The 24,745-nt window shown below is 44.8% G+C and overlaps 1 protein-coding gene across 3 annotated transcripts in view; it reads right to left on the bottom strand.

The window, feature by feature from the left end:
• Nucleotides 1-34: 34 nt before the first annotated feature.
• ATG4B (autophagy related 4B cysteine peptidase) overlaps nucleotides 35-24,745 on the bottom strand; it is a 44,090-nt gene continuing 19,379 nt past the window's right edge. For 2 of the 3 annotated variants that reach the window (XM_026660823.1, XM_024214380.2), the window contains exons 4-13: nucleotides 18,911-19,009; nucleotides 17,663-17,764; nucleotides 16,360-16,432; nucleotides 15,399-15,478; nucleotides 11,402-11,598; nucleotides 10,166-10,244; nucleotides 9,475-9,620; nucleotides 7,415-7,471; nucleotides 6,007-6,100; nucleotides 35-4,429 (exon numbers count right to left, since the gene is read on the bottom strand). In XM_026660823.1, the coding sequence (XP_026516608.1) occupies nucleotides 4,356-4,429; nucleotides 6,007-6,100; nucleotides 7,415-7,471; nucleotides 9,475-9,620; nucleotides 10,166-10,244; nucleotides 11,402-11,598; nucleotides 15,399-15,478; nucleotides 16,360-16,432; nucleotides 17,663-17,764; nucleotides 18,911-18,971 (963 nt within the window). In that variant the 5' untranslated portion in view covers nucleotides 18,972-19,009 and the 3' untranslated portion in view covers nucleotides 35-4,355. The remainder of the gene's footprint in view (nucleotides 4,430-6,006; nucleotides 6,101-7,414; nucleotides 7,472-9,474; nucleotides 9,621-10,165; nucleotides 10,245-11,401; nucleotides 11,599-15,398; nucleotides 15,479-16,359; nucleotides 16,433-17,662; nucleotides 17,765-18,910; nucleotides 19,010-24,745) is intronic. The other variant, XM_026660822.1, reaches the window with a different exon arrangement.

Below are 24,745 nucleotides of genomic sequence, written 5' to 3' on the forward strand. Positions count from 1 at the left end.
AAGCTGGTTTGAAATCACTTTTGGAAAAGTATCAACCCAAGCCTGTACACTTCCTTAGATGAAAGGTGATCCAGTGTTTCAAACACCAGCCTGGGATGTGGGACACCTAGGTTCAATTTCCTGCTCTGCTATAGACTTTCATTGGGACCAAGTCAATTAGTGTCTCTAGGCCTCAGTTCCCCAGCTATAAAATAGTACCTCCCTATCACTCCTATTGCATAGGGTTGTGGTGAGGATAAATACATTAGAGATTGTGAGGTGCTCAGATGAGCTTGCCAGTAAGAACCTTGGCTCGATAGGTTGCTATAACATGGGACTGGTTTGAAAGGTGATCTGCACACTGAAACTATAATTATCTTTAAACTGAGTTGAGTTCCTCACATAGCCAGGATAATGTGTCAGCAGCTTAAAGTTAAGCTTTCTTGTTTTATGGATCCTGATGTCCAGTTGCTGGACCTTATTTTGTGGTAATGTCCCAGCATACCCCACCATGTCACACCTGCTAGGGACTGTGGTCTTACCTGACTCTCTCAGCTCCTTCCTGGCTGAAACCAGATTCCATGGTGATATTTCTAGAATAGCGTTGTCTGTGTTCTTACATCAAGCAGGAGGCTTGATTGGATGTAAAATTAAAATGTTGGCAGGGTTTTAATTTCTGTAGCTATGGGGTCACTTTAAAAAAAATCTGTCAAAGTCAGCAGTTTATATCTTATGTTGCATTTCTATTAGACAACTGTTGGCTTTTTGATAGGTTGAACACTAGTATAACATACCTTGGAAACAGCTCACCTCATTTGATGAGAGGTCAACACTGCAGCTCTTAGTTATGTCCGGCACTAAAGATTTCCCTTCTGCTAGCTGGAAAATAGGGTTGAACTCCTTGGCCCAGCGCAGACAGAAATTCAGCTATGGAGTTCTAAAGTTTAGATGAGGCTATGCTAACAAGATCCAATATGATGGAAAGAAATTGGGTAAACTCTTGTTTTACTGGAACTGTTTCTTTAAGTATGAGGCTATTGCAGACTTCTCTTTTTGATAACTGTTATAAACAGACTTTAATTTAGCTATGCGTCATTGAGCGTAACTGCTGCAGTAGACTTATTTTTACCATAAAGTTTGTTGAGAAAGGAGGGCCTATGTGGCTGAGGTACAGGACTGGGAAGCAGAGACCTAGGGTCCCAGCCCTTCTGCAAACTTAGTGTGACCTCAGGCATGTTACTTTATTGTTCTCTGCCTTAGTTTCCTTTATGCAAAATAGGAGCAGTACTTCCTCAGCCTGACTCTACACAAACCTAGCTGAAAAAAATGATTTCATATCCCTCACTCTCATAGCTGGATTCAGATGCTGACAGGGATCCCTTTTAAAGGGAAGAGCAGCTCTGTCATCATTAGCAGTAAAATAGGCAAGTGCTGATATTGTCATCTTTAGGCTTCAAAGTTAAATACCTAGAGAGATAAATGGGACACTTCACATCTGACTAGTTTTGACACTTCATATTTTTAAAGTTATCTTTGTAGGCATGAGGGTTAGCAACCTAATTTTTATAAATGAAAACATATTCTAGAACAGTTCTATAGCTAGCACACATGGGATCCTGACTGTAGCTGATAGTCTAGCTTTGCTGTTGGTATTGCAAATAAGCATAGTGGCAGGTGTTTAGGAAAGCAATGCATGTGTTGGAGCAGTTTAAAAGCACAAACTGGTCATTATTTTGTCCTTACACTGGATGCTTTCATCTTTCCCATGTTAATTATCTGCCTTTAACATTTACTGGAGGATGGTGAATTTTTCACCAACTTGTTTCTCTTTAAGAAGCTCTAGCAGTCCAGGACTAAGCCCTATATTCCTACAGGAGCTTGCAATAACTTTGGGAGGGAAAGAGACTGGCATTAGCACTGCAATAAGGGAAGGGGACTCCTGAGGTTGAGAAGAGCGCACTAGTGTTCTGTCTCTTTCACCCCATCCCTTTTAAAAAACAAACAAAAATAACCTTTCCAAGCAAGCATACAGGAAATTGCTCAGTTATCTTGAGCCTGACAGAAGGATTCAAGCCAACTGGTCCAGGACTCTCAACTACATTGAGGCATGGCAGCTTAGCTTAGTTAGGCCTAGCTCCAGTTCCAAGCATCCACTGTGGACTATCAGACACCCTTTGCACCACCTGAATTCTCTTAACAGGTTAGCCACATCCACCTTTGCCACCCAAAGCCTGGTTAAAACTAGATGCCCTAGAACTGCTTCAAGATGGTTTTCCATACTATGGCATAAGCATCTCTGGACAAGGAGTAAAGGGTAAAATACACCTCCCCCCATCCCTAAGAACATGGGCTGTTCCTCAGAAATAAGTACTAAAAAACCCCAAAGATTTGAAGTTTGTTTATTCAGATACAAATTGAAAGCAGTTGGAGGAAGTGGGGCTGTGCTCCATTCATCACTATCTCCCCATCCCCCCTTAAAATTAATGCAAGAGATGAGGAGGAACAGCAGCAGAGAGAAAGCAGCAAGTAATTTAGTGACAGAAGCATCATGGCTCAAGAGTTAAAATCTCTGGGAGATTAAGGGTAGATAATGAGATTAGCATCAATATGTCAGTCAGCCTTGTCATGGAGGAGAGCATTTATGGCCAGTTTATGTACCTTCTGGGCACAAAAGCATCAACTGACAAGTGCTGTTCCCAAATGCAGGAAAATGCATTGCAAACATGGATTTGCCATCTGTAGAAGTCCTGGAGAAAGGAGAAGACTTCACTTCGATGGTGGCTCACACCAGGACACAGTTCTCCTATGCATCTGTTTTTGATCCAGCTCATTTTTACTAAATAGATATTATGGGCCACAGGCAAGATCATGTAAAGTTATTAAAGTAACTCCAAGGTTTCCAGTACAATTGTGTTTGATGTTTAACTATCAACTTTTCTAGGCAACCATTTTTTTCCCTGACCTCTTCAGATGATCACTTAAAATAGGTTTCTTTGGCCTAGCTTCTACAGTATGCGTTTGCCACACTGTGCTAGAAGGATCATATAGAGGGAAGCTGCAGAATAGCATCTGAAATGGTACCAAACAAATATATATTCTATGTCCAATTAAATTTCAAGCCCCCTTGTACATCATTTTGAAAGCACAGAGTCCAATGGGAGCAGTAGCTGGAACTATTCAATCAACCCAGGAGGAGTGGTGCTACACAGGATGCTTTGTGGCACCAAAAACTGTTGGGTTAAGGATTAATTCACAAAGGTGAAACCTTACATACCAACACCAGGCAGCCTATGGAGTCAGGAAAGGGTTTAGGTATGAGAATGAGAATCTACTATGTCCTGTCTTCCTGTTCTGCCTCAGGCCCCCCTCAACCATTTTTAACTAAAAGCAATATCAGGCTCTTAAGATTTATAAACATCTCAACCTCTCACAGGACTCTGTCTAGCTCTCTTAACAGACACTTTAATGAAGACACCTCACTGCTGTATTTGTCAATCCATCTTTTTCAGAGCCTTGGTGTTTCGATGACTCAGCCAGCGAGACTATGGCCCTCACATACATATTTTCTTCCTTCCTCCTTTTATTTAAACTGGCATTCTCCTCCCCTTTTGGTTGTCATCTTCAGACCTTGTGGAAAACCTCAGGGTAATGTCCAGAGAGGAAGTGCTTCACCTCTGAGAGAAGGTTGCCCTTTATAAGAGCAGGCAGCTTCCAGCTATGGTGAAGACAGATAGCACTGTGTTTGTGAGAAAGCACTGCAACTATTATTAAGCATGAGCAGCAGCGCGTGGCCTATTACTATGGAAAACGTGACCATCCAAGTGACTAGCTCACATACTACTGGGCTGGAGACTCCATATGGGACATGCCTGGTATTAATTTACATTGCTTTCCATAAATCTAAGTTTAGCCCAAGTCAGCCATAAGCAGGAAAGCTGTGGAAGGAACTAGCAACAGTATAGGTTTTGACCCCCCAAAAGAGGAATAGCTCTGATTAAATATCACTGGGAAATACTCATAAGGGTTTAGCTCCATGGGGGATTTCTGCTGTTACTCTTGTAGGGGCAGCTGAGCTGCTGCTGCAACAAACAAAACTTTGAACTCCTAGGCACCACTGCATCCACTTCTTGCATATGTTTTGCACTGAGAAATCCTGACTCTGGCCACTGAAGCCTTAATGATGACTTGTTTCTTGATCCCAATGCAGACAGTGCACACTGTGCTTGAGACTGCACAGAATGCTGGGATGGATGGGAGGCAGGGAGGTCACCAAGCACCTATGAAAACCAGTACGGGCCCAGGTGCTCGAAGGAACTTCTTCCCCCCCGCCACGCCCCACACACAACATAGACGTGCAGTCAGTTTCCTATCTATTTTCAAAGAGATAAGATTTCAAAGTCTTCATCCTCCGAATCAAAGAATCTTTCCAACTTGTCTGCATCAGAAGAGTCTGAAAGACAAGAGACAAAACCACCTGTTTAATGTGCCCATTGCTTAAAACAGATTTACACCAAAGCCACTCACCAGCCCAAGCTGTATGAGAGGAAGAGGGGGGCATGATTGGCTGAGGGATTTGTGGGGAGGGAGAGAAGAGGACAGAGCATGCTTTAATAGCAAGTAACAATGGACAATCCACATTACACCTACACTATGTGTGGCACAGGATTTATCAGCTATCCCTAAATGGTATGTTCCTCAGCACTGGATAGTTTGTGTCACAGCCTTAATGTGGCACAACCTTGTGTTCTAAAGTCTGGAGGCTGTATGTAGAAGTGTCAAATGCAGAGACTCTATACACCCATAAATATATATTCTGTACACTATATAGAGAGAGTTCTGATTAAAGAGAGGCTTGGTTCAACTATATCTTTGGAAAGAGTGGACCAGTGCTGTCTTGAGGCTTTATATGGACCATACTCAATCCTCTGTTGCTAGTATTGGGAGATGTCACACATCCCAACACGAGTTGAAGGAACATTTCCTTTTATTAATGCCTTTGATCCAGAACACTAGGAAAGGGCAACACCACAACCCAGATGTTACTGACTCAGCTGAGGCCAGCTCTAGCAGGGAGGTGACACTGATGCAGAGTCCTGTTTCCTACTGATTTGAAGAGTGCAGGCCACGCCGATGCAGCAGGCATTGGTGAATGCCCAGCACACACACTGCCTTCAGTGCTGCTGTGTTGGTCTATGATAGTTTTACCATTAAAGCAGACATGCCAACAGAACCCTCCAAATTTGGAGCTGCCCATAGAGGAAAACTCAACAGAGAGGGGAAAGAAGTGGAACAGAGTGGACCTAGCAGAGACCAACACTAGCTAAAGCAACAAGAATGTGTGTTTTAGGTTTTACCAGAGTAACTAACAGCTAGTGAAATGCTGACTGCACAGCAGGAACAGAGGAGACTAGTCAGCTAAGAATTGGCAGGGCTCCGGGTTGGGGCTCATTCGGTTGGATGAGGGAGCACATGCAAAAGCCCAATGGTTACTGCTTTCCAGTGTTCCAACTAGATTGAGGGCCCACATGTGCACCAAGAGCATGGATGTATCTATACAGAAAACACCCAAGGGGAAGTACTCTCAACTGACGCAATAAGGGAAAAAGCAGCCAATATCTCAAGGAGGACGACTGCAGTAAGACCAAAGTGAGACTGAGTTAATCACAATCATCAGTAATTCTAATGAGGGCCATGGCAATAAGATGAGCAGAAAAAAAAAAAATGGATTGGTAAGGGGAGGGCGAACTGAAGGTGAACAGCCCATTCCAACATTATAGGGAGGAACAAGAGATGGGAAATAGGGAAAAATTGAATTGAGAAGGATTAAGAATAAGGGAAAGGGAAAGCTTTCTTGGAGGAATGGACAGAGTGTGAGATAAGGAAGACTGTGAGAAAGGCAGTGATAGAACTGAGTGTCACAGCAGGGAGAAATAGATAAGAGTGCATGGTATAAATGACAAGACACATCCAGTTCCTGGTAACTACAGAGATGTTTGTCCACAGATATTCCCGATGGCTGGGCCTTACCTGGTGTGAGATTCAGAACATCAGGGCAGGAAAAGTGTGATGGCTGATGTTCTACCAGTTCAAACATTGGCAGAGCTCCTCTTAGCAGGGACAGCTGTGGAGTGAACACAGAAGCCAGCCTATTAGCACAAATATGCTCCCAATCAAGGATAATAGTGACAGCCTCTTCACTCAGGAGCTGGAAGAAAGGTGAAGAATCTGACAGAAAAACTGACTAATATGTTCCTCTTCTCTACCTTTAAACCCCTGCCTTTTCTGGAAGGGAGCATTCATCTAGCTGGTTTCTATCACTAGACAGCAAGGGATGGCAAAGAGGATCCATGCTGCCTTTGGCCCTCCTCCCAGTTGGTAAGAAAAGATCCTGGAAGAGCAGTACATCAGAATACTTATTTTAAAAGGGAGTTCATGTGTAGAGATTTCCTGGTGTAGAGATTGAGAGCAGCCCTATCCTAGGAGCACCAAATACACACAAGCACCAAGGGTAACTAGAGCTTCACAGCATCCAAGGCAAACAGCAGAGCTAGCCTTGGGAAATACTCAAGACATTATCAGGGACTGGTTATATTTGTTCTTCAAGCTAAATGAGTTATTAGTTCTGAGGGTTCAGCTTCTAAGCCCCAAACTAACCAAACCACAGCTTAACTGTATCTCTACAACCTGGGACTGTTAAAGCCACCAAACCTCAAATTAGGCAAGGATGGGGCATGGTTACTATATGGACCTGAGACTCCCATCAACCCCACTTCTCACATATTTCCAAGAAATAAACAAAGGGTGTTCCTTGTGTTCCACAGAGATCCCCCAGTGCCCTGTTTTAGCAGAGGTGTTAGCCTCATTGTCCTCAACAGTTCCAAGGTGGGTAATTCTATTTTGCTCACCCAAATTCCTTATGCAATTTCAGAAGGTTGCGGTGCACTTCAATTCCTTTTCTCATTGCTACTTTGTTAAACTGCTGCTGCAGGGACTGACTGAGGAAACCAGGGGTCTTTCCCAGTCTCTGGCAGACTTCTTGTGACATGCCGGACAAGACACGAATCTCACTCACAGACCTGTCTAATTTTTCTAAAAGTGATTATAATTTTTTTGTAAAGTGATAACTCCTATTTTCAGCCTTGAAGAGCTTCACACATGAATGGTTGTAAGGTGCTTAGAGATCATAATTGAGCTAGTCCCCCCATACCGGTCAATCTGCAGCCTTCAAGGCAAGGCATAGAAGATCACCTCTCAGGCATTGCATTTCTATTTGCTAGTTAAATGTGGGGGGCTGAGTTCTTTTTGGTTTTAATTACACAACTAGTTGTGTACTCTTTAAAAGGTGGTCACCCTGCAGAGTGTGCTGGATGCATTTGCAGAAGTTGGAAAATAATGGAGACAATGCCCTTTACCAGTGACATGGCTGAACACAAACCTTTTTGATTTGCTGGCACCAGTTATTAAAGTCTTCCTCTGTGTTGCAGAAAAAGCCCTGAAAAGAAATTTTGTACAATCTTTATTAGCTTAGAATAAAAACAAAAAGTGTGGATACTGCCTATCAAAGGCACACAGAGAAATGCCAAGCAATTATATGAAATATACATTCTGAACGTTGGCTATGCCAATAAAAATGTTTCTGCTTTTCATGTAGTGACAGAGCCAAAAATTTGAGAATGTTTTTGTAGTTCTAGCCACCTGGCTTTAAACTGCAATTCAGATGGAGCAAAACTGGCTACCTTTCATGGACTTAGGCCAGTCTCTTCCAATACTGAAAACACTGACTATGGTCTCAACTGGGGCACATGATTTACAAGGAGAGGCTGAGGGAACTGCGGTTATTTAGTCTGCAGAAGAGAAGAGTGAGGGGGAATTTGATAGCAGCCTTCAACTACCTGAAAGGGGGTTCCAAAGAGGATGGAGCTTGGCTGTTCTGAGTGGTAGCAGCAGGGCCGCCCGGGGGGGGGGCAAGTGGGGCAATTTGCCCCGGGCCCCACAGGGGCCCCCACGAGAGTTTTTCGGGGCCCCTGGAGCGGGGTCCTTCACTCGCTCTGGGGGCCCCGGAAAACTCTCACGGGGCACGGGGCCCCGGAGCTTCTTCCGCTCCAGGTCTTCGGCGGCAATTCGGCGGCGGGGGGTCCTTCCGCTCCAGGACCCGCCGCTGAAGTGCTGGGTCTTTGGCGGCCCGCGCCGCCGAAGACCCCAGGCCCCCTGAATCCTCTTGGCGGCAGATGACAGAACAAGAAGCAATGGTCTCAAGTTGCAGTGGGGGAGGTCTAGGTTGCATATTAGGAAAAACTATTTCACTAGGAGGGTGGTGAAGCACTGGAATGGGTTACCTAGGGAGGTGGTGGAATCTCCATCATTCGAGGCTTTTAAGGCCAGCTTGACAAAGCCCTGGCTGGGATGATTTAGTTGGAGATTGGTCCTGCTTTGAGCAGGGGGTTGGACTAGATGACCTCCTGCGGTCTCTTCCAACCCTAATCATCTATGATGGAAGTGACATGGGGACAGAGCCAGCCCAATTGGACACACAGTTCAGACATTTCAAATTTACCTGAAAACAGAGTGTCACTTGGGTCCAGAGGTGCCGACTTTCTAATGGCTCTGCCCCAGGCCCTGCCCCACTCCACCCCTTCCCCCAAGCCTCCACCCTCACCCCACCTCTTCCTGCCCCTTCCCACAAGCCCCCACTCTCACACCACCTCTTCCCATCCCCGCTCCACCCCGCCTCTTCCCTCTCCTGAGCATGCCCCGCCATCGCTCCTGTCCCTCCCTCCAGCGCTTCCTGCATGCCACGGAACAGCTGATCCGCAGCGGCAGGAGGCGCTGGGAGGGAGGGGGAAATGCTGATCGGTGGGTGCTCAGCACCCACCATTTTTTTCCCCGTGGGTGATCCAGCCCTGGAACACCCACGAAGCCCTGGAGCACCCACGAAGCCAGCGCCTATGCTTGGGTCATCTACTTCACCAAAAGGCAGGGTGCAAATCCAGACTGCAATTCAGAGATGGCAGAACCTCAGAATTATTAGGCTGCTGTCAGATAAAGTCAGGGGTACAGAAGAGGCAACGTCTCTCTAGGTACCCTTCACTATACCCTGGGGCTGGAGTGAATTCTGGGACTGTTTATGATCTCCATGGGTCGATGCATTCACTTTATTTTGGACTTGCCTGCAGCACTTGCCACACTGCATGACAGACCCTTAGCAATTAGTCACTGTGTAGATGTAGCAGTGTAAGGGTTTTTTTTCCCCTCTACTGAATTGTTTCATGCAGAAGAGTTATTTTTGACCAGTTTTAATTTAAGTCAGGGTATGGAAGAGTTTGCCAATAGGACTGGCAAGTAAATAGCATCTGCATCAGCAGACTTGTAGGGAGAGGAAACAGCCAGAAAAGAAGGGAAGGCTGAAAAAGACGGTTTCAACTGCTACAGTGGCACGACTGCAAAGACAGGGTCAAGCTCTCAACAGCTGCACAGAAACAAGTCACAGGTACACACCACTGCGATGGATGGGTCAAGTTCAGCAATGCTCATTCGGCAGGGGGGGTGCTGACAGTGGAAGCTCTCATCAGGGATACAGCCATTGTCACTGGGTTCCATTGCAGGTTGTGTAGTGTGGGGGTCCAAGTAAATTAGCTCCTCACCTGGACAAATAGAGGAGAAATTAACAGGGTATGTCGCACCAGATGAGCACCTTGTGAGTGAGTGAGTGGATAAAGGTCACTAACACATCTTTTGTCCCTTCATAATCAGTTCATGATTTGGAAAACAGAAGGAAGAGGAAAAAAAGACAGGTGCTCACAAAGGAAAAGAGGGAGGAGAGGGTAAACAAGTTACACAAACCCATGAAGGGGAGTCAGCTCTGGATCTAGGACAAAGTCAGACAGACCCATCTGCTGCAATTTAATTCTATGAGAGGAATGTTCCACAAGGAATAGCACTTTAGGGTTTGTGTAAGAGAGTCTATATCCATGGCTGCAGTCACCCTGGATCCTCGCTCACAAGGAGGCTTCTCACAGCACCCTCAAGCTGTTCTAAAGTAAAGGGAATAACACTCTGGGGAAGGTGAGGGCAAGTTGGGGGAGGGCTGCACTGCTCCACAGTCACTCCCCTATCTGTGGGCAGACATCTCAAGACAGACTGGACACCTCCCTAACATGGCACAAAGCTAGGCTGGTTAGTCACTCACCTACATAGCCAATGAAGTAATGAGCACTGTTGGGTTTCCCTCCAATCACTCCCAGGGACTGAGGCATCATGAAGCAGTGCTGGAAAGCAAGAGAGAACATGGGCAGATGGCAGGCAGCAGCAACTAGAGCAAGTAATCAGAAATCAAACTCAAAGGCAATCACTGTGATAGTGGCACATGCTGGGCTTCTGAACCGTGAGCAAGCCCAGCAGCAGAAGCAACGGTTTATGGTAGAAGGTCTCTGCCAGGAGGGAAGGATGCTGCAACATGGAGCCTTCAAGGGAAAGAGGCTCAGAGAAGCCTTAGAGCCCTGGAGAAGTAGACCAAGAAGAAAAAGGGGCAGGAGGAGGAAGAAGAGATGAGACTCCAGACATTGCATGGTGCAATCTGCACTATGGTCACAAATTCCATGAGCAACTGAGCAAAACCCTCGCTCCACTCAGTCAATGACTAAGCTCCCATTGACTTTAGTAGTGTCAGGATTTTACCCTAAATCTTTTGTCAATGGATCTGCAATAGCACTCCCCAGGGAATTACATTGTTCCAAATGTTCTTGGGAAATGGATGAGAGAATTTAGCATCCACATTGCTGAATCCAAGCACAATTCAGTGAATTCAGGCCAAGTATCCAGCCTGACTTCAGAGTGCCCATACTCACATAGCTGAGGGACTGACACCACTGTTAGAGCAAGACACTGTGCAACCTTCTTCACAAAGTTAACGTGTGCCCCTCAGAACCTGATCTCTGCCAGCCTCGTCTGCTCCAAGGGCTGGTCTGGAACCCCAGAGTTCTGCTCACCTAAGTTCTGATTTGCAGCACACACAGCTCTGACACCATAGCCAGATGTGGACTTGCAGCACACAGCACTTAAAGCTCAGGTTGCTGCCAAGCAGAGACTGGCAGTCATGCTGAATGCTCTGGTGGCTTGGGTTGGGTACAGACACAGGTAGGGACAGACATTAGATCATGGGTAAAATTCTCAGAAGCACCTAAAAATCTCATTTTCAAGAGTGACTTAACCACTTTGGCTCTTAAGTCCCATTGACTGTCAAGGAGACTTAGGCACCTAAACACCAATGTCTCTCTTGCAACTGGAACTTGGGCACTTATGAACATTTTGCCCCAGAACCAGTTTTACACCTGACCTAATCAAGACTTATTCCTTGGCTCTCAGCAGTAAAACACTGGAAAGTCAGCTCACCCATGGCCATGCCAAACAGCACTAATTCCCCTACCTTTAGTGTTTCAATATAAGCTTCATTGATATCCGTGAGCCCAAGGCGAAGAGGTATCAGGAGTACCAATGGTTTCCATTGCGACAACCTATCTGTAACCTCTGCTCCATCCGGGAACCCATTATAGAGCAGGTCTGACTCTGCAGCAGGAAACGCTGCAGCCCCAGCACACAAGAAATTGGACTTGCATAACCGTCCTACAGAAAGGGAGCACACACACAAGCAGAAATGGTTTCAGGAAAAGCATCAAACAGCTTCTAGTCCTTGAATACTTCTCCCCTAACTCTTCCCCCCCCCCCCCCCCACTGCCGCCTCAGTGCTCAACAGAAACTGCCATCTAATTTCTCAGAGCTACATGACACTTAAATAAGCAGCTGGTTTAAAGAGCAAGCGCTTTGCTTGAGTTATATATTCTCTCCAGAACCCTCTGGTAAAGTTCACATTGATGTAAACTTATTTTAGAAATCCTGTACATCAAGCCTTTTACACCAAAGCACTTAAAACACTCATGGTATGTCTACACATCAATAAAACACCCGTGGCTGGCCTGTGTCAGATGACTTGGGCTTGCGGGGCTTGGGGTGCAGGGCTATACAACTGCAGGGTAGATATTCAGACTTAGGCTGGAGCCAGGGCTCTGGGGCCCCATGCGAGGGAGGGTTCCAGAGCCCTGACTCCAGTCCGAGCCTGAACATGTACATTGCAATCTTAGAGTCTCACGATCAGAGCCCAAGTCAGCTGACAGGCCAGCTGCAGGTGTTTTATTGCTGTGTAGACATACCCACAGGGATCATGTGGGGCACCATTAAAAAGCAGCCATCTTTAGGGCAGCAATGCAAGAACCAGCAACTGCCCTGTGCCAGCAAGATTAAACAGTACACTTGTGAGAAGAGGCAAAACAACTATGCAATTGAAATCACAGGGAGAATTTAGGTAGAAAGAATGTAAGTGCTTGAGTTGTAATTTGGTCAGGACACTGGGGCTGAACACAGGAGGTCTTCATCTGTAATAAGATACAAACGGAGCACTAAATAGCCACACTAAGAGTCTTACGGGGACCTTTCACGGTACTTAAGTCTTCAAAGACAGACAACATAGGATTTCTGACAAGTATTCTTGCCAAGGTCAGGCAGGTCAAATGAAAGGAGTCCAAGAGACAATTCCAGGGGTATCCAAAGTTGGAGTGTTCAAAAATTCTGGAACCTCAGTTAACTAAGATCCCTTAAAACAAAACACATCTGCATCAGCTCTGACAAACCATGACAGTGTCTTTACAAGCAGCAGAGTTGACTACGATTAGGGGTATTTCAAGAAAGCTTTCAGTTCTAATACCTTTTTTCGGTTGTCTGGTTCCACAAAATAGCTTCCAAGCAATCCCAAATTTTCCACTCCATGAGACCTTCCAGCTTGCACCATACCAGTGAGGATATTGACAAGTGGAGTCTGCCTAGGAGGGTAATGTGAGGGATACTATCAACACAATGCATGCTGTGAAGTCAGGGATCATTCAGAAGCTACTTTAAGAGCCCTAAGGGGAGTGGAGGAGGGAAAACATTATTATAATTGGGAGGTACTTTACATTTCAAGGTGGCTTCATGTTTTAACAGTGACACTTAGAACAAACAGCTGTCCATTTAGAGTACTGTACAAATACTGATCCTCACAGCACACCTGTGAGGTGAGCACTGAGTACCCCCATTTTACAGATGGGGAAACTGAGGCAGAAAGTTTAGCCAGGTTGCTGAAGGCCACCCAGCAACTCAGTGACAAACAGATTTTCCCATTACATGGGAGTTTCTGACCCCTACCCCCAATTACACTTCTCTAGGCCTTACTGCCTCACTTGCTAAGTCTACCGCTCCATAGAAAACTGTGGTGTTATTTTATAGTAAAGTGATGCAGATTAACAATTGCAAAGCAAACAGAAAAGGTGGCCCGAACAAGAAGCTGCAGCCATGTATGGCACAACATGTGTAAGTACTTCCAGGCATCTGCAGTTCAAGCAGGGCACTTGTTTGCCAGACCTATATCCAACTGCACCAAGAGAAGGTGCTATAAGGACACAAAGCATTCGCAATGCATAAATGTCTAGTTGGCAGCCGGTATCAAGCCGAGTGCCCCAAGGGTTGGTCCTGGGGCCGGTTTTGTTCAATATCTTCATTAATGATCAGGAAGATGGTGTGGATTGCACCCTCAGCAAGTTTGCAGATGACACTAAACTAGGAGGAGTGGTAGACACACTGGAGGGTAGGGACAGGATACAGAGGGACACCTAGACAAATTAGAGGATTGGGCCAAAAGAAATCTGATGAGGTTCAACAAGGACAAGTGCAGAGTCCTGCACTTAGGACGGAAGAATCCCATGCACGGCTACAGACTAGGGACCGAGTGGCTAGGCAGCAGTTCTGCAGAAAAGGACCTAGGGGTTACAGTGGATGAGAAGCTGGATATGAGTCAACAGTGTGCCTTTGTTGCCAAAAAGGCTAATGGCATTTTGGGCTGTATAAGTAGGAGCATTGCCAGCAGATCGAGGGACATGATCATTCCCCTCTATTTGGCATTGGTGAGGCCTCATCTGGAGTACTGTGTCCCGTTTTAGGAACCACACTACAAGAAGGATGTGGAAAAATTGGAAAGAGTCCAGCGGAGGACAACAAAAATGATTAGGGGGCTGGAGCACATTACTTATGAGGAGAGGCTGAGGGAACTGGGATTATTTAGTCTGCAGAAGAGAAGAATGAGGGGGGATTTGCTAGCTGCTTTCAACTACCTGAAAGAGGGTTCCAAAGAGGATGGATCTAGACTGTTCTCAGTGGTAGCAGATGACAGAACAAGGAGTAATGGTCTCAAGTTGCAGTGGGGGAGGTTTAGGTTGGATATTAGGAAAATCTTTTTCACTAGGAGTGTGGTGAAGCACTGGAATGGGTTACCTAGGGAGGTGGTGGAATCTCCTTCCTTAGAGGTTTTTAAGGTCAGGCTTGACAAAGCCCTGGCTGGGATGATTTAGTTGGAGATTGGTCCTGCTTTGAGCAGGGGGTTGGACTAGATGACCTCCTGAGGTCCCTTCCAACCCTGATATTCTATGAAACGGAAAAATTTGGAGGCATTGGTTTGTGTCATACTAGGTATATGAATGACTGGGCAGTACAGCTTTTTGTTTGGGCTATTTGCAGACCCTTCTCTAAGGTACTTCTCCTATCTGAGTCCATTTATTTTTTCATTTGCCATCACTGGGTTAGTGGACTGATCTGGCCATCCTGTAAAACTTTTTGTATTTATTCCGTACCCTCGGAAGCATTATTTGGTTTTCCTTCCAAGACTTTCCTGCCAGCAGTCTGAAAAATCTTGTCACTCTTATTGCAGCTATTTGCTCTGTTGCATTACAAATCACTACCTGGATTTAGCTATTTGCAACCATTCTGTGCTTTCATCCCATTTATAGTTCTGAAATTCTTTATCTTTGATCTCGTGTGCTCCTTATGTCCCAGCCTCCTTTAAACTGAAACTTCCTAACAGTGCTTTGGGTTTAAGTGATTTACTCATACCATGTTCCATTAGTTGTCCCCCGTATTCATTTGGTTCCTGGGTCCAGTGGTCCCTCCCACTAGGCTTGGGGAGGGGCCTTTTGAAGTGGGTGGGAACAACCTCCCAGGTTTTCCAATAAGGCTGTATAGACTTCCAGGCTTGGCCCGAGCTCTGGGACCCTCCCACCCTGCAGGGTCCTAGAGCCTGGGCTCCAGCCCAAGCCCAGAAGTCTACACAGCAATGAAACAGTCCGGCACCCCAAGACCTGCACACCCGAGTTGGCTGGCACAGGCTAGCCGTGGGTTTTTCTTTGCTGTGTAGGCATACCCTTTGGTTCTAACCCACCTGGCCGTGGTTTTGGACAGGGCATTTACTGTAAGTTTGGTTGTGTTATACTGCAATTGCTCTTCTGGTTCCTTCCATACGTCTTGCAGCCAGGGCACACAACTTTGACTCCATCTGTTATACTTACTGATTTCTTCCATCACTACAGTGTTGTCCATGGCTATGTGCACTGCCAATGAGCTCCATGTATCAAAAGTGGCAAGTTTTCTACAGGAAAGAGAGAGAAGTAAATTGAGGACTAATTACAAGGCACTAAGCAAAGGCATGGTTCTAGCAGAGAAGAACTTTCACTATTTCCCCTATAGTTTTCATAAAATGAGATACTGAACTAGAGAAGATACTGGCTTTCACAGTTTGTGCCAGTCCTACCTCCTCTCAGAATTCATAGCTTATCCAGTCAAAGCAGTGAGGGAAATGCTGTAGGGAGAGAAAATGCCTCTAACCTACACTGGTGATTGAACAACAGTGCACTATTATCATGTCCAATTCCTGCAGGTAACAGTGTACTCCCACACAACTCTCTCCCTGGGCTCACCACCACAAAGCCCCAGTGGGAAATAATTAAAAAAAAAAAAATTAAGGTTTACGCTTTATTCTGCCACTGCATTAGTCACTCAAATGGCGAGACTGCCTCTGTCCTTGACTCTTAGGGAATACCACTGCCGTCAAGGTCTGCAAAGGCAGTCCTCAGATGAGAACACAGATTCAGAGATGTTAAAGCCAGCAGAGACCTTATCTAGTCCTGTACAACACAAGCAGAGATTCCAGCAGCAAGCCCAATACCTTGCCGGGCCTAGAGACAGATTCTTGGAGGACTGTCCTCAACTGGAGTTCACTTGTCTTTTTGGTCCACCAAGCCTGGGAGCAAGGGGTAAAGTCTATCTCCTCTCTCAAGGTTTTGCCCCACTGGGATTGATTTCACAGGGAGTTGGGAGACGATTTGGTTGGGACACCACACTATTCAGCATGATTGCTTTTATACGGCACACTGCATCCAGAGACTTGGGCAATGGGCAGTTTGACTGAAAAGTAAAAAACTACCCCATCGCATTGCACAGAATGAACAAAAGGTAAAGCCCAGCACTTACTTGAGCACTTGTGCAACTGTGTTTGGTCCGTACCACTGGCCTATCGATTTGCCCTCTCCAACTCCCATCTGGGCTGCACCAAGTAGACACAACCAAATTAGTCAGCAGCCTCCATCGGTTATAAAAAGGATTTTATGGGAAAAGCTACAGCTTGGGTCTGGGCTACACTAAAAGGTTAGGTGAACCCAGCAACGTCTATCAGGGGTGTGAAAATTCCACACCCCTGAGCGATGCAGTTAAACTGACCTATCCCCAGTGTCGACAGCACTACGTCAACAGAAGAATTCTTCCATCAGCCTAGCTAATGCCTCTCGGGGAAGTGGATTACCTTACACTGACAGGAGAACCCCTCCTGTCAGCATAGGTAGTGACTACACTGCAGCGCTACCGCTGTAGCATTGCAAGTGTAGACAAGCCCTTAGACATGCTTTGGAGTCAGATCATGCCATCTTGCCTGGGGTGTGACAAGATCATAGCACCTCATGTGACTATAACAACGGCCCTCCCAGTCACTTAAGAAGCCATATTAATAGGCTCCAAAAAGGAGTCTCAGCCATACTCTGCTGGAAGCAAGATGGGTTCAGGGCTCAGGAACGAGACAAAGGGAATTCCTAAAAAGGCTAAGAACTGCAGATGCTTCAGAGGAAATGCTATTTAGAAGCAATTCTATTTAAACAACAATGCCTGATTTTTCAGAGGTGCTGAGCACCCACTGTTCCTGCTTTCTAACTAGGAGTGCAGGTGCTTAGCTCCTCCCAAAAAAAAAAAAAAAAAAAAAAAAAAACCAGGCCCATTGCCATTTTTGCTTTGCTTTTCCTTCATCCTTAGAACACTTGCGCCCAGACAGGATCTTTGTGGAGTTCATGAGCGCCTCCTACTCATTTCCCCACCTGATGCAATCTTCTTGCTTGCAAGATTCCTATGTAGCTGCTGTGGGCATGACTCGTCATATTCTCTCTCCCGTCTTGAGATGGCAAGTACAAGGGAGATAAGGATACTGGCTGACAGGATTTTCATGTCACAAATCCTTCAACCCTTAAATCAATAACCTTAGTTTTAGGCAATACTACATAGGAAGCAGTGCTGTATAGATTTCATTCATATACAGCAACACAAATACATAGAAGCTGATCTGAACACACTTTACCACAGCCCTTAGCAAATTATTTGTACATCAATCACTCACAAGTAGGTTACTTCTGAAGTTGCTGTGCTACTAAAATAAACCTGAAGAATCTGTTGCTGTTCTGTAACATTCAGGGAAGCCCAGGGCAGGACACTCCTATCTACAACTTCCTCTTACCTATCTGGTGGATGGAGTAGTAGCTGTCTTTTTTGTCAATGAAGGCATTAAGTATGTTGAAGTAATTATCCGTCTGCCTCTTCCCTTTCACCCACCTCCAATCTAAGAGATACAGGGGGAAAAAATAGGTTACTTACTAGTATACTTCTCCACATGTCACTGCTTAGTAGGATTTCCTTAAAGCTATGAGTCAGAAGTCTTATTACTAGGGACCTGTGAAGATCCCAAAAAAGGACCACGTTTAACAAGTAAAAGGGTCTTTTCAGAGGTGGGAATTGAAGACATTGTAAAAATCAATTCCAGGACATGCATTGACCCTTCTCTGTCAGGATGCATTGGCTCCCAAGGAGAGGGAATACCAATGTGAAAAATCTCACACCCCCGTAAAATCCTGCAAGCGTGAAAGAACATTGGAATTTCTAGTGCCCAGAAAGTCATTGCAGAAGTGGGGCAGTTGGTTTGGGAAGGACAGGATGCCAGTGCCACAAGACGTCTCCTGCCAATCCACAGAACTTTAGCAGCAGCAGCCACAGAAGAGACCATGTATCACAAAGTGTCAGCTGGCTACAGGTGTCACTTCTAGAAAGGTGGGATTCAGGGAGAGACCTGAAGGCATCTCAGCAGAAGGTTAAAAATAAAACTAACAGCTGCTTATCGTACAGCAATTTTAACCACCGTAAACGTTTCAGGCATACAAACCTGGGAAGTTTGGGGCTCTCTTGGCTAGCCCTTTCGGGGGTCTAACACAAAATGGCATTCTACTCATTTTGGGGAATGGGGAAGAAAGTTTGCAGTAATTTAAAAAAGCTCAGCAAACAAAACCACGGTCTAACAGTCAGCAGAATATCTGCAGGCTGCCATATCAATAAATCCAAATGCTAGGGTCTTTTCCACCCAGGAATGACATGATCTTGTCTCCAAATACCCACTGGTACAAGGGAAAGCAAGCTGCTCCACTGGTGCAGAGGAATTTACAAGAACATTTTTTTACTGGCTAGCACAGCCTTTGCCAATTGTCCATACAGATTTATTGATGTTGATTTGGAAGGAAGAGATGTTAGTGAAACTCACTGGGATGTTTCCATTGGGGCTGCTTCATCATCTAGCTCTTCAGGTGAGAAGAGCTAGGGAAACTTTACATGGAGCCCACAGCAATTTCAAGTTGTGCCCTCTCTCTTTGTTGCCCTAACAAGTGCACCATCATTTGGACTGGCTCTGGACACCTCCCTTAAAGATGCATTGATTTACCTCTGCCTAAGTGCCGGCAGACCAATGCCTGAGCGAAGATCATCTGACCACACCTCAACATGCAGCCCCAGCCGGTATCAGACGTGGGGCCTGTTCCTCCTGTAGTCAAGCAAAACAATCAGAACAGAATGTAAGGGTTAGACCAGCTGTCTAGTCACAGTGCAATACAATGGCAGGTGTGGGAGGGAGAACGTGGAGCTCTCTAGGTATGCAAGGTGGGCGTTATGACAACAGAGACTCATCTGTCAGACAATGATGCTGAGGAATAAATATAGATTTAAGAGGCAAACCCTACCACCAGACCTTTAAGAAAAATAAAGCCAGGCATTTACAGAAGACGGATGAGTTTCAAGTAAATATCCAATTCAGACTGGGGAATGAGACATGGGATCACACCAGCCCTCAGGCATGGATCTGTGAACAAATCTCCAGCTCAAGCTACCAGACACCTATTTATTTATTTCAGATAAAGGTGTTTTATGGACTATTCTCCCCATAATCTTCACCCAGATCTTACACCTGCTAAGGCACTTCACCACGAAAACAAGGCGAGGACTCTACCCAGCTGCTGATGGCTAGACAAGGTTCCCAAGTGAATATAGAAATAAGCCAAAAGACAAAGGGTAATTAGGCTGTTGGTTCGTGTTATTGGCATGCAGAGGCTAAAAGCCAAAAGACTTTAAAAGCACATCCTATGGCAGAACTTCAAAGAAAGCTGCCACTTCCCCTCCCAGGCTAGGCCATTGCACGGCCAGCTGTTAAGATAAAGTTTAGAACACTGAGAGTGACCAGAACTAGTGGGCTGGTTTTACAGACTCAGCTGCTCCTTAATACACTGATAGCATGAAATTTTTTGCAATTATTTTCTCTTCTCTCTGGTCACTTTATATCCAGGGTGTAGGGAGATAGAAAGTAAAAGCGCCAAAAGAGGAGACCACCACCCAGACTCATGCCAGTATGTTAGATCAAGTTCTCCTATTTGGTCAGCAGAGCTCTCCTTTAACCAGGCTGGTGGTTTGTCACTTACAGAGGACTCAAAAACATGCTAGGTGGTGTACAGAACAAATGCATTGCCCTTGTCTTCAAAAATTTGCAATCAAATTTTAAATGTCACAATGGATGGGAGCAGCCAACAATGGAGAGGGTAGTGGGGAGATGGGGTGAGAACAAGGTTTACAGCAGTAATAAGATCAAATGGTTACTTGATTACAGCATGGGCACGTCTTGGGGCTTCCTTGGAAAGTCATTGCTTGCATGGAAGCAGCACAGAAAAAGGTGCAGAGATGGGAATGGAAAAGAGCGAAAGGGCTGTTGAAGCATACATTTAAAGAGCTGTGGAAGCTTGTTGGGCCACAGGCACTTTATCTCGTGCTTCCCCTAGTACTTTTTGGGGGGTCCCTGCTGTTTCACTAATAGAGGAGGAAGTTCGCATCTGTGGTCTTGCTACTGTCTACTGTAAACTGGGATAGCATTAATCAAGTTAATAAATTAAGCCTGTAGAAGTTTAAGTTAACTGATATTCAGGGGAACAGAGACACACATAACAGAGACTGATATTCAGGAGAACAGAGGTGGGTGAGGTAATTTTTTTTATTGGACCAACTTCTGTTGGTGAGAGACAACTGTCGAGCCACACAGAGCACTTCTTCAGGTCCTCTTCTTCTGCCATCCCGGCCTCAAAGGATTTTCACAACAACGATGACACCACTCACAATGACCACATCCCCACCAACAATCATAAGAAAAAAATAATCATGTGATTGGGCACCACAGAGCGGATGAAACTGCACTCATGATCATTACATTGATTGCTTCAGGGGAAAAATTGACTGCAAAATCCTTAAATATCACATCCACCGTAATCTCTCCACTACTAAGAGGACACCCATACAGTCTGTGAAATCTAACTACAAGATAATGATCAAGCCAGCAGGTCAAGCCACGATAGTCCTCAACCATGATGTCACTGATAAGGCCAACTGACAACTCTCCAAACACCACCTACTATAAAGAACTGAAAGACAACCGCACACCACAATTTACCCAGGAACTTAGGGATCTCATCAAATCCTTCCCCGAACAACTTCAAGAGAAACTCTACAACTTCGTCCCCCAGGAACCCACCCCAGGGACCTTCTACATTCTTTCCAAGAATACACAAACAAGGGAACCCAGACAGATCCATCATATCTGGCCACAACACTCTTACTGAAGGAATATTGGAAATCACTCAAACAAAAGACCAGCTTCCTTGCGGACACACAGACTTCCTCCACAAACTCCACAACATTAACAACCGCCCTCGGAACACCATCCTCGCCACCATGGATGACACTTCCCTATACAACATCCCTAACAATGATGGCATAGCTGCCTACCTCAAATATTCACAAGACAATGGACAACCCTCAGATATCCACCCCAAACACATTGCCAAACTCATTCATTCCATCCTCACCCATAACAATTTTATATTCAACAAACACACACTTTCTCCAAACCATGGGAGCAGCCCTGGGTACTAGGATGGCTCCCCAATATGCCAACCCCTTCACGGGCTACCTTGAAGAAAAATGTCTAGACAAATGTATGACAAAACCAATGACACAAAAATTGATGATCTTTTCATCTTCTGGACAGATGGCTTAAACTCCCTTATAGATTTCCACCACAACTTCAACAACCACTACACGTCCATTAAACTCTTTCTGGAACAATCCCACATGAGTATCAACTTCCTGGATAGCAACCAGCTTCAGCAATGGAATCCTGCAGACAACCACACCAGAAACCCACAGACCACCACACCTACCTTCATAGATCCAATGACCACCCTTAATACACCAAGAAATCTGTTACCTACAGCCAGACACTCAGATACCACAGAATGTGCTCAGAGGAGAAAGTCCGGGATATACACCTTAACACACTTAAAACTGCCTTCACCAAACAAGGACATTCCACCAGAGAATTAGATCGCATCATGGCAAATACCCAGGAGAGAACCTGCTTCAATACAGAAATAAACCCCCCTAGTCATCACCTACCACCCCATACTGAAACCCATATGGGGTATCATCATACTACAATCCATACTCAATGGGGATCCCATCCTGAAACACATCTGTCCTGAACCCGAACTTCTAGCATTCAAACAGCCCCCCCAAACTCTCCAAGCTCATCATCAGAAACAAACTCCGCACAGACCAAAAAACATACCAACTCAAAGCGGCACCATCCCCTGCCAGAACAGATGCAAAATCTGCAGACATGGCTCCACAGCTAAAATGATCAACACCCACCCCCCAACATATCTTTCAAGACCCATGGATCCGACACATACCTATCACAATATGTGGTATACCTCATCCAGTGCACTAAATGCTCCAACCACCACCATGTGGGTGAAACCAATCACTACGCTCTCGAATGAACTCACACAGGAAAATGATAAGACAAAACACCCTATCACCTGTGGGTGGACACTTTTCACCAGGGCTTTGGAGCGGAGCCCAGAGCAGCTCCGGAGCAGTGGAGCTGCAGGTTTTTGCCTGGAGCTGGAGCACAGCTCCAAAGCCCTGCTTTTCACAATGCGATCAATCACTATATCTGACCTATCAGTCCTTATCCTCAAAGGAAACCTGCACAAACACTTGCAAAAGATGAGCCTGGGATCTTAAATTCATTACTCTGCTAAACACTGAAAATCATGGACTGAACAGACAAACTGGATTTGTGGTTTATTACAACAATCTGTAACCCACTAACCCCCTCTTTTTGTCCTATGACTGCAGAGGTGTTAACAGGCCACTCTACTTTAAAATGGTCCCTTAGAACGTGATAACTACTTACACTAAACGATCTGTTCCACCTTGCATTTAGCTGCGACATGTGGAGTACCTTTCCCCGACCTGCAAAAGAGCTCTGTGTGGCTCGAAAGCTTGTCTCTCCCCCCCCACAGAAGTTGGTCCAATAACAGATATTACTTCACACCCCTTGTGTCTCTAATATCTTGGGACTGACACAGCTACAACTATGCTGCATTCAGGGGAACAAGTTAAATTCATCTAGGGTTTATTTAATTTACACAGAGATTGAGATCAGATTGAGACTTGCTAAAACATTAGCTAACCCTGATCTAACCTCAACCATAGTGAAAGGGGTTAACCTCTGTACTCAGTCAATGTTAACCCGCAGGAATCAGTCTAAGCTTCAGTGCAACCAGCTAGCCTGTATTAAATTGTGTCTGCAGTAGGTGTTAAGGGGGGTTTCAAATCCCATTAGATAATTGATTTTAAAGAATTGGAAGAGGAGATCATTCTGTACCATTGTATCTAGCTCAAAATTCCAGATGTTTTGAGAAGTCTTATTTCTGAGTCAATAAACCACTATTCTATTGGAAGGGCACAGATATATAATTCCATTTGCACACTATTAGGACCTCCTCTGATTTCCATCCCATTTTTATATATAAAATTGCACAAGAAGAAAACAGAATCATCTTCAGGATGAGGACCCATGAAAACTAGCCATTGATCCAGAGGAGAATTTTCATTCCATCACTACAGTTCATCCCATTTGCACATATTCCTAATATGTTATACACAATTCCATGGTAGATGCTTTAAGGTGCAATTTCTTTATTCCACCTCTAGCTTTTATCTCAGCTCTTTGCTTCAGTTTAAGTACAATACAAATCACATACAGATTTTATTAATGTTTAATAAAAGTTTTGTAAATGAGTTCCGATAGTTCACAGATTAGGGACCCAATTTTATGGGGTTCCAGGGGCTTTTGTATAGATGATTTAGGTTAATCTTTCTATCTATCCAATGGGACTCAGTGCTCAGTGTAGAAGATATCAGAGATACTTAGTTTTGCAGTTCTCAAACTGTGGATTTGTGTCTCCAGAGATAACATGCTTGTTAACAGCAAAAATGTTTTAAATAAATAGGGTTGAGGTCTGTTATTTCTCACCTCTATTGTCCCTCTGCAAATTTGTGTACATAGAGTCAATCCCTTACCTTTCTCTAAAAGTGAAAAATTTCAAAAAGTTCAATGAATATAAGATTGTTGGGGGACGGAATAGATCTGGACAAGGAGAAGAAGTCTGGAGATAAATGTGAGAAGGGAAGGACGGGCAGTAGAAACAAAAGTGAAACTGTTTGAGCAGCATATTCCAGAAGTCTTGAGGTCTTTCTGAGTGTAGCCTTCATTGATTTGAGATCTACCATACCATTCTCTCACTAGAAGGGAAAACCTTTAATGGCAGCAGGTTGTAAAAGAGACCCAGTTTGGGAATATTTTAAATGAAGTTCCTCTACCTGTGGGTAAGACAGATGTGTGCAAAATGCAAACAGTGCAACAAAGAAATGCAAGGCCTGGTTGCCCGAATGAAACAACATCATGAGAAGTGTTCCTTCTCAGGAGGAAGCTAAGTTGAAGACGATGAAAGGAACATGTCTGAACACGCAGGATCTTCAGGTTGGTCAACTTTTTTATTTCATACTTCTTTAAGGACTGCCAGTGTTCCTTATGGACTATTCTTGAATTCTCATGTTTGAGAAAAAAAAATATATATATATATATAGATATAGTTGTTACTCTATGGTACTATCATTTTAGATGCAGTTGTGATAAAAAAATAGCTGAAATAGGCAGATCTTCCTTTTACAATTTCACCTTTAAAGTAGTACTGACTGTGAATGCAATGAGAAATACTAAATGAGCAGTATGGTAATAATAAATAACTGCATTGACTTATTTTGTTTAGGAGAATCCATCCTCAACATACAGGATTCTGAAGACTATCCACCTTCAAGATCACCATCATTT

The sequence above is a fragment of the Terrapene carolina genome, unplaced genomic scaffold (genome assembly GCF_002925995.2).
Source record: "Terrapene carolina triunguis isolate 2854851 unplaced genomic scaffold, T_m_triunguis-2.0 Scaffold837, whole genome shotgun sequence".
Taxonomy (NCBI): Eukaryota; Metazoa; Chordata; order Testudines; family Emydidae; genus Terrapene; species Terrapene triunguis.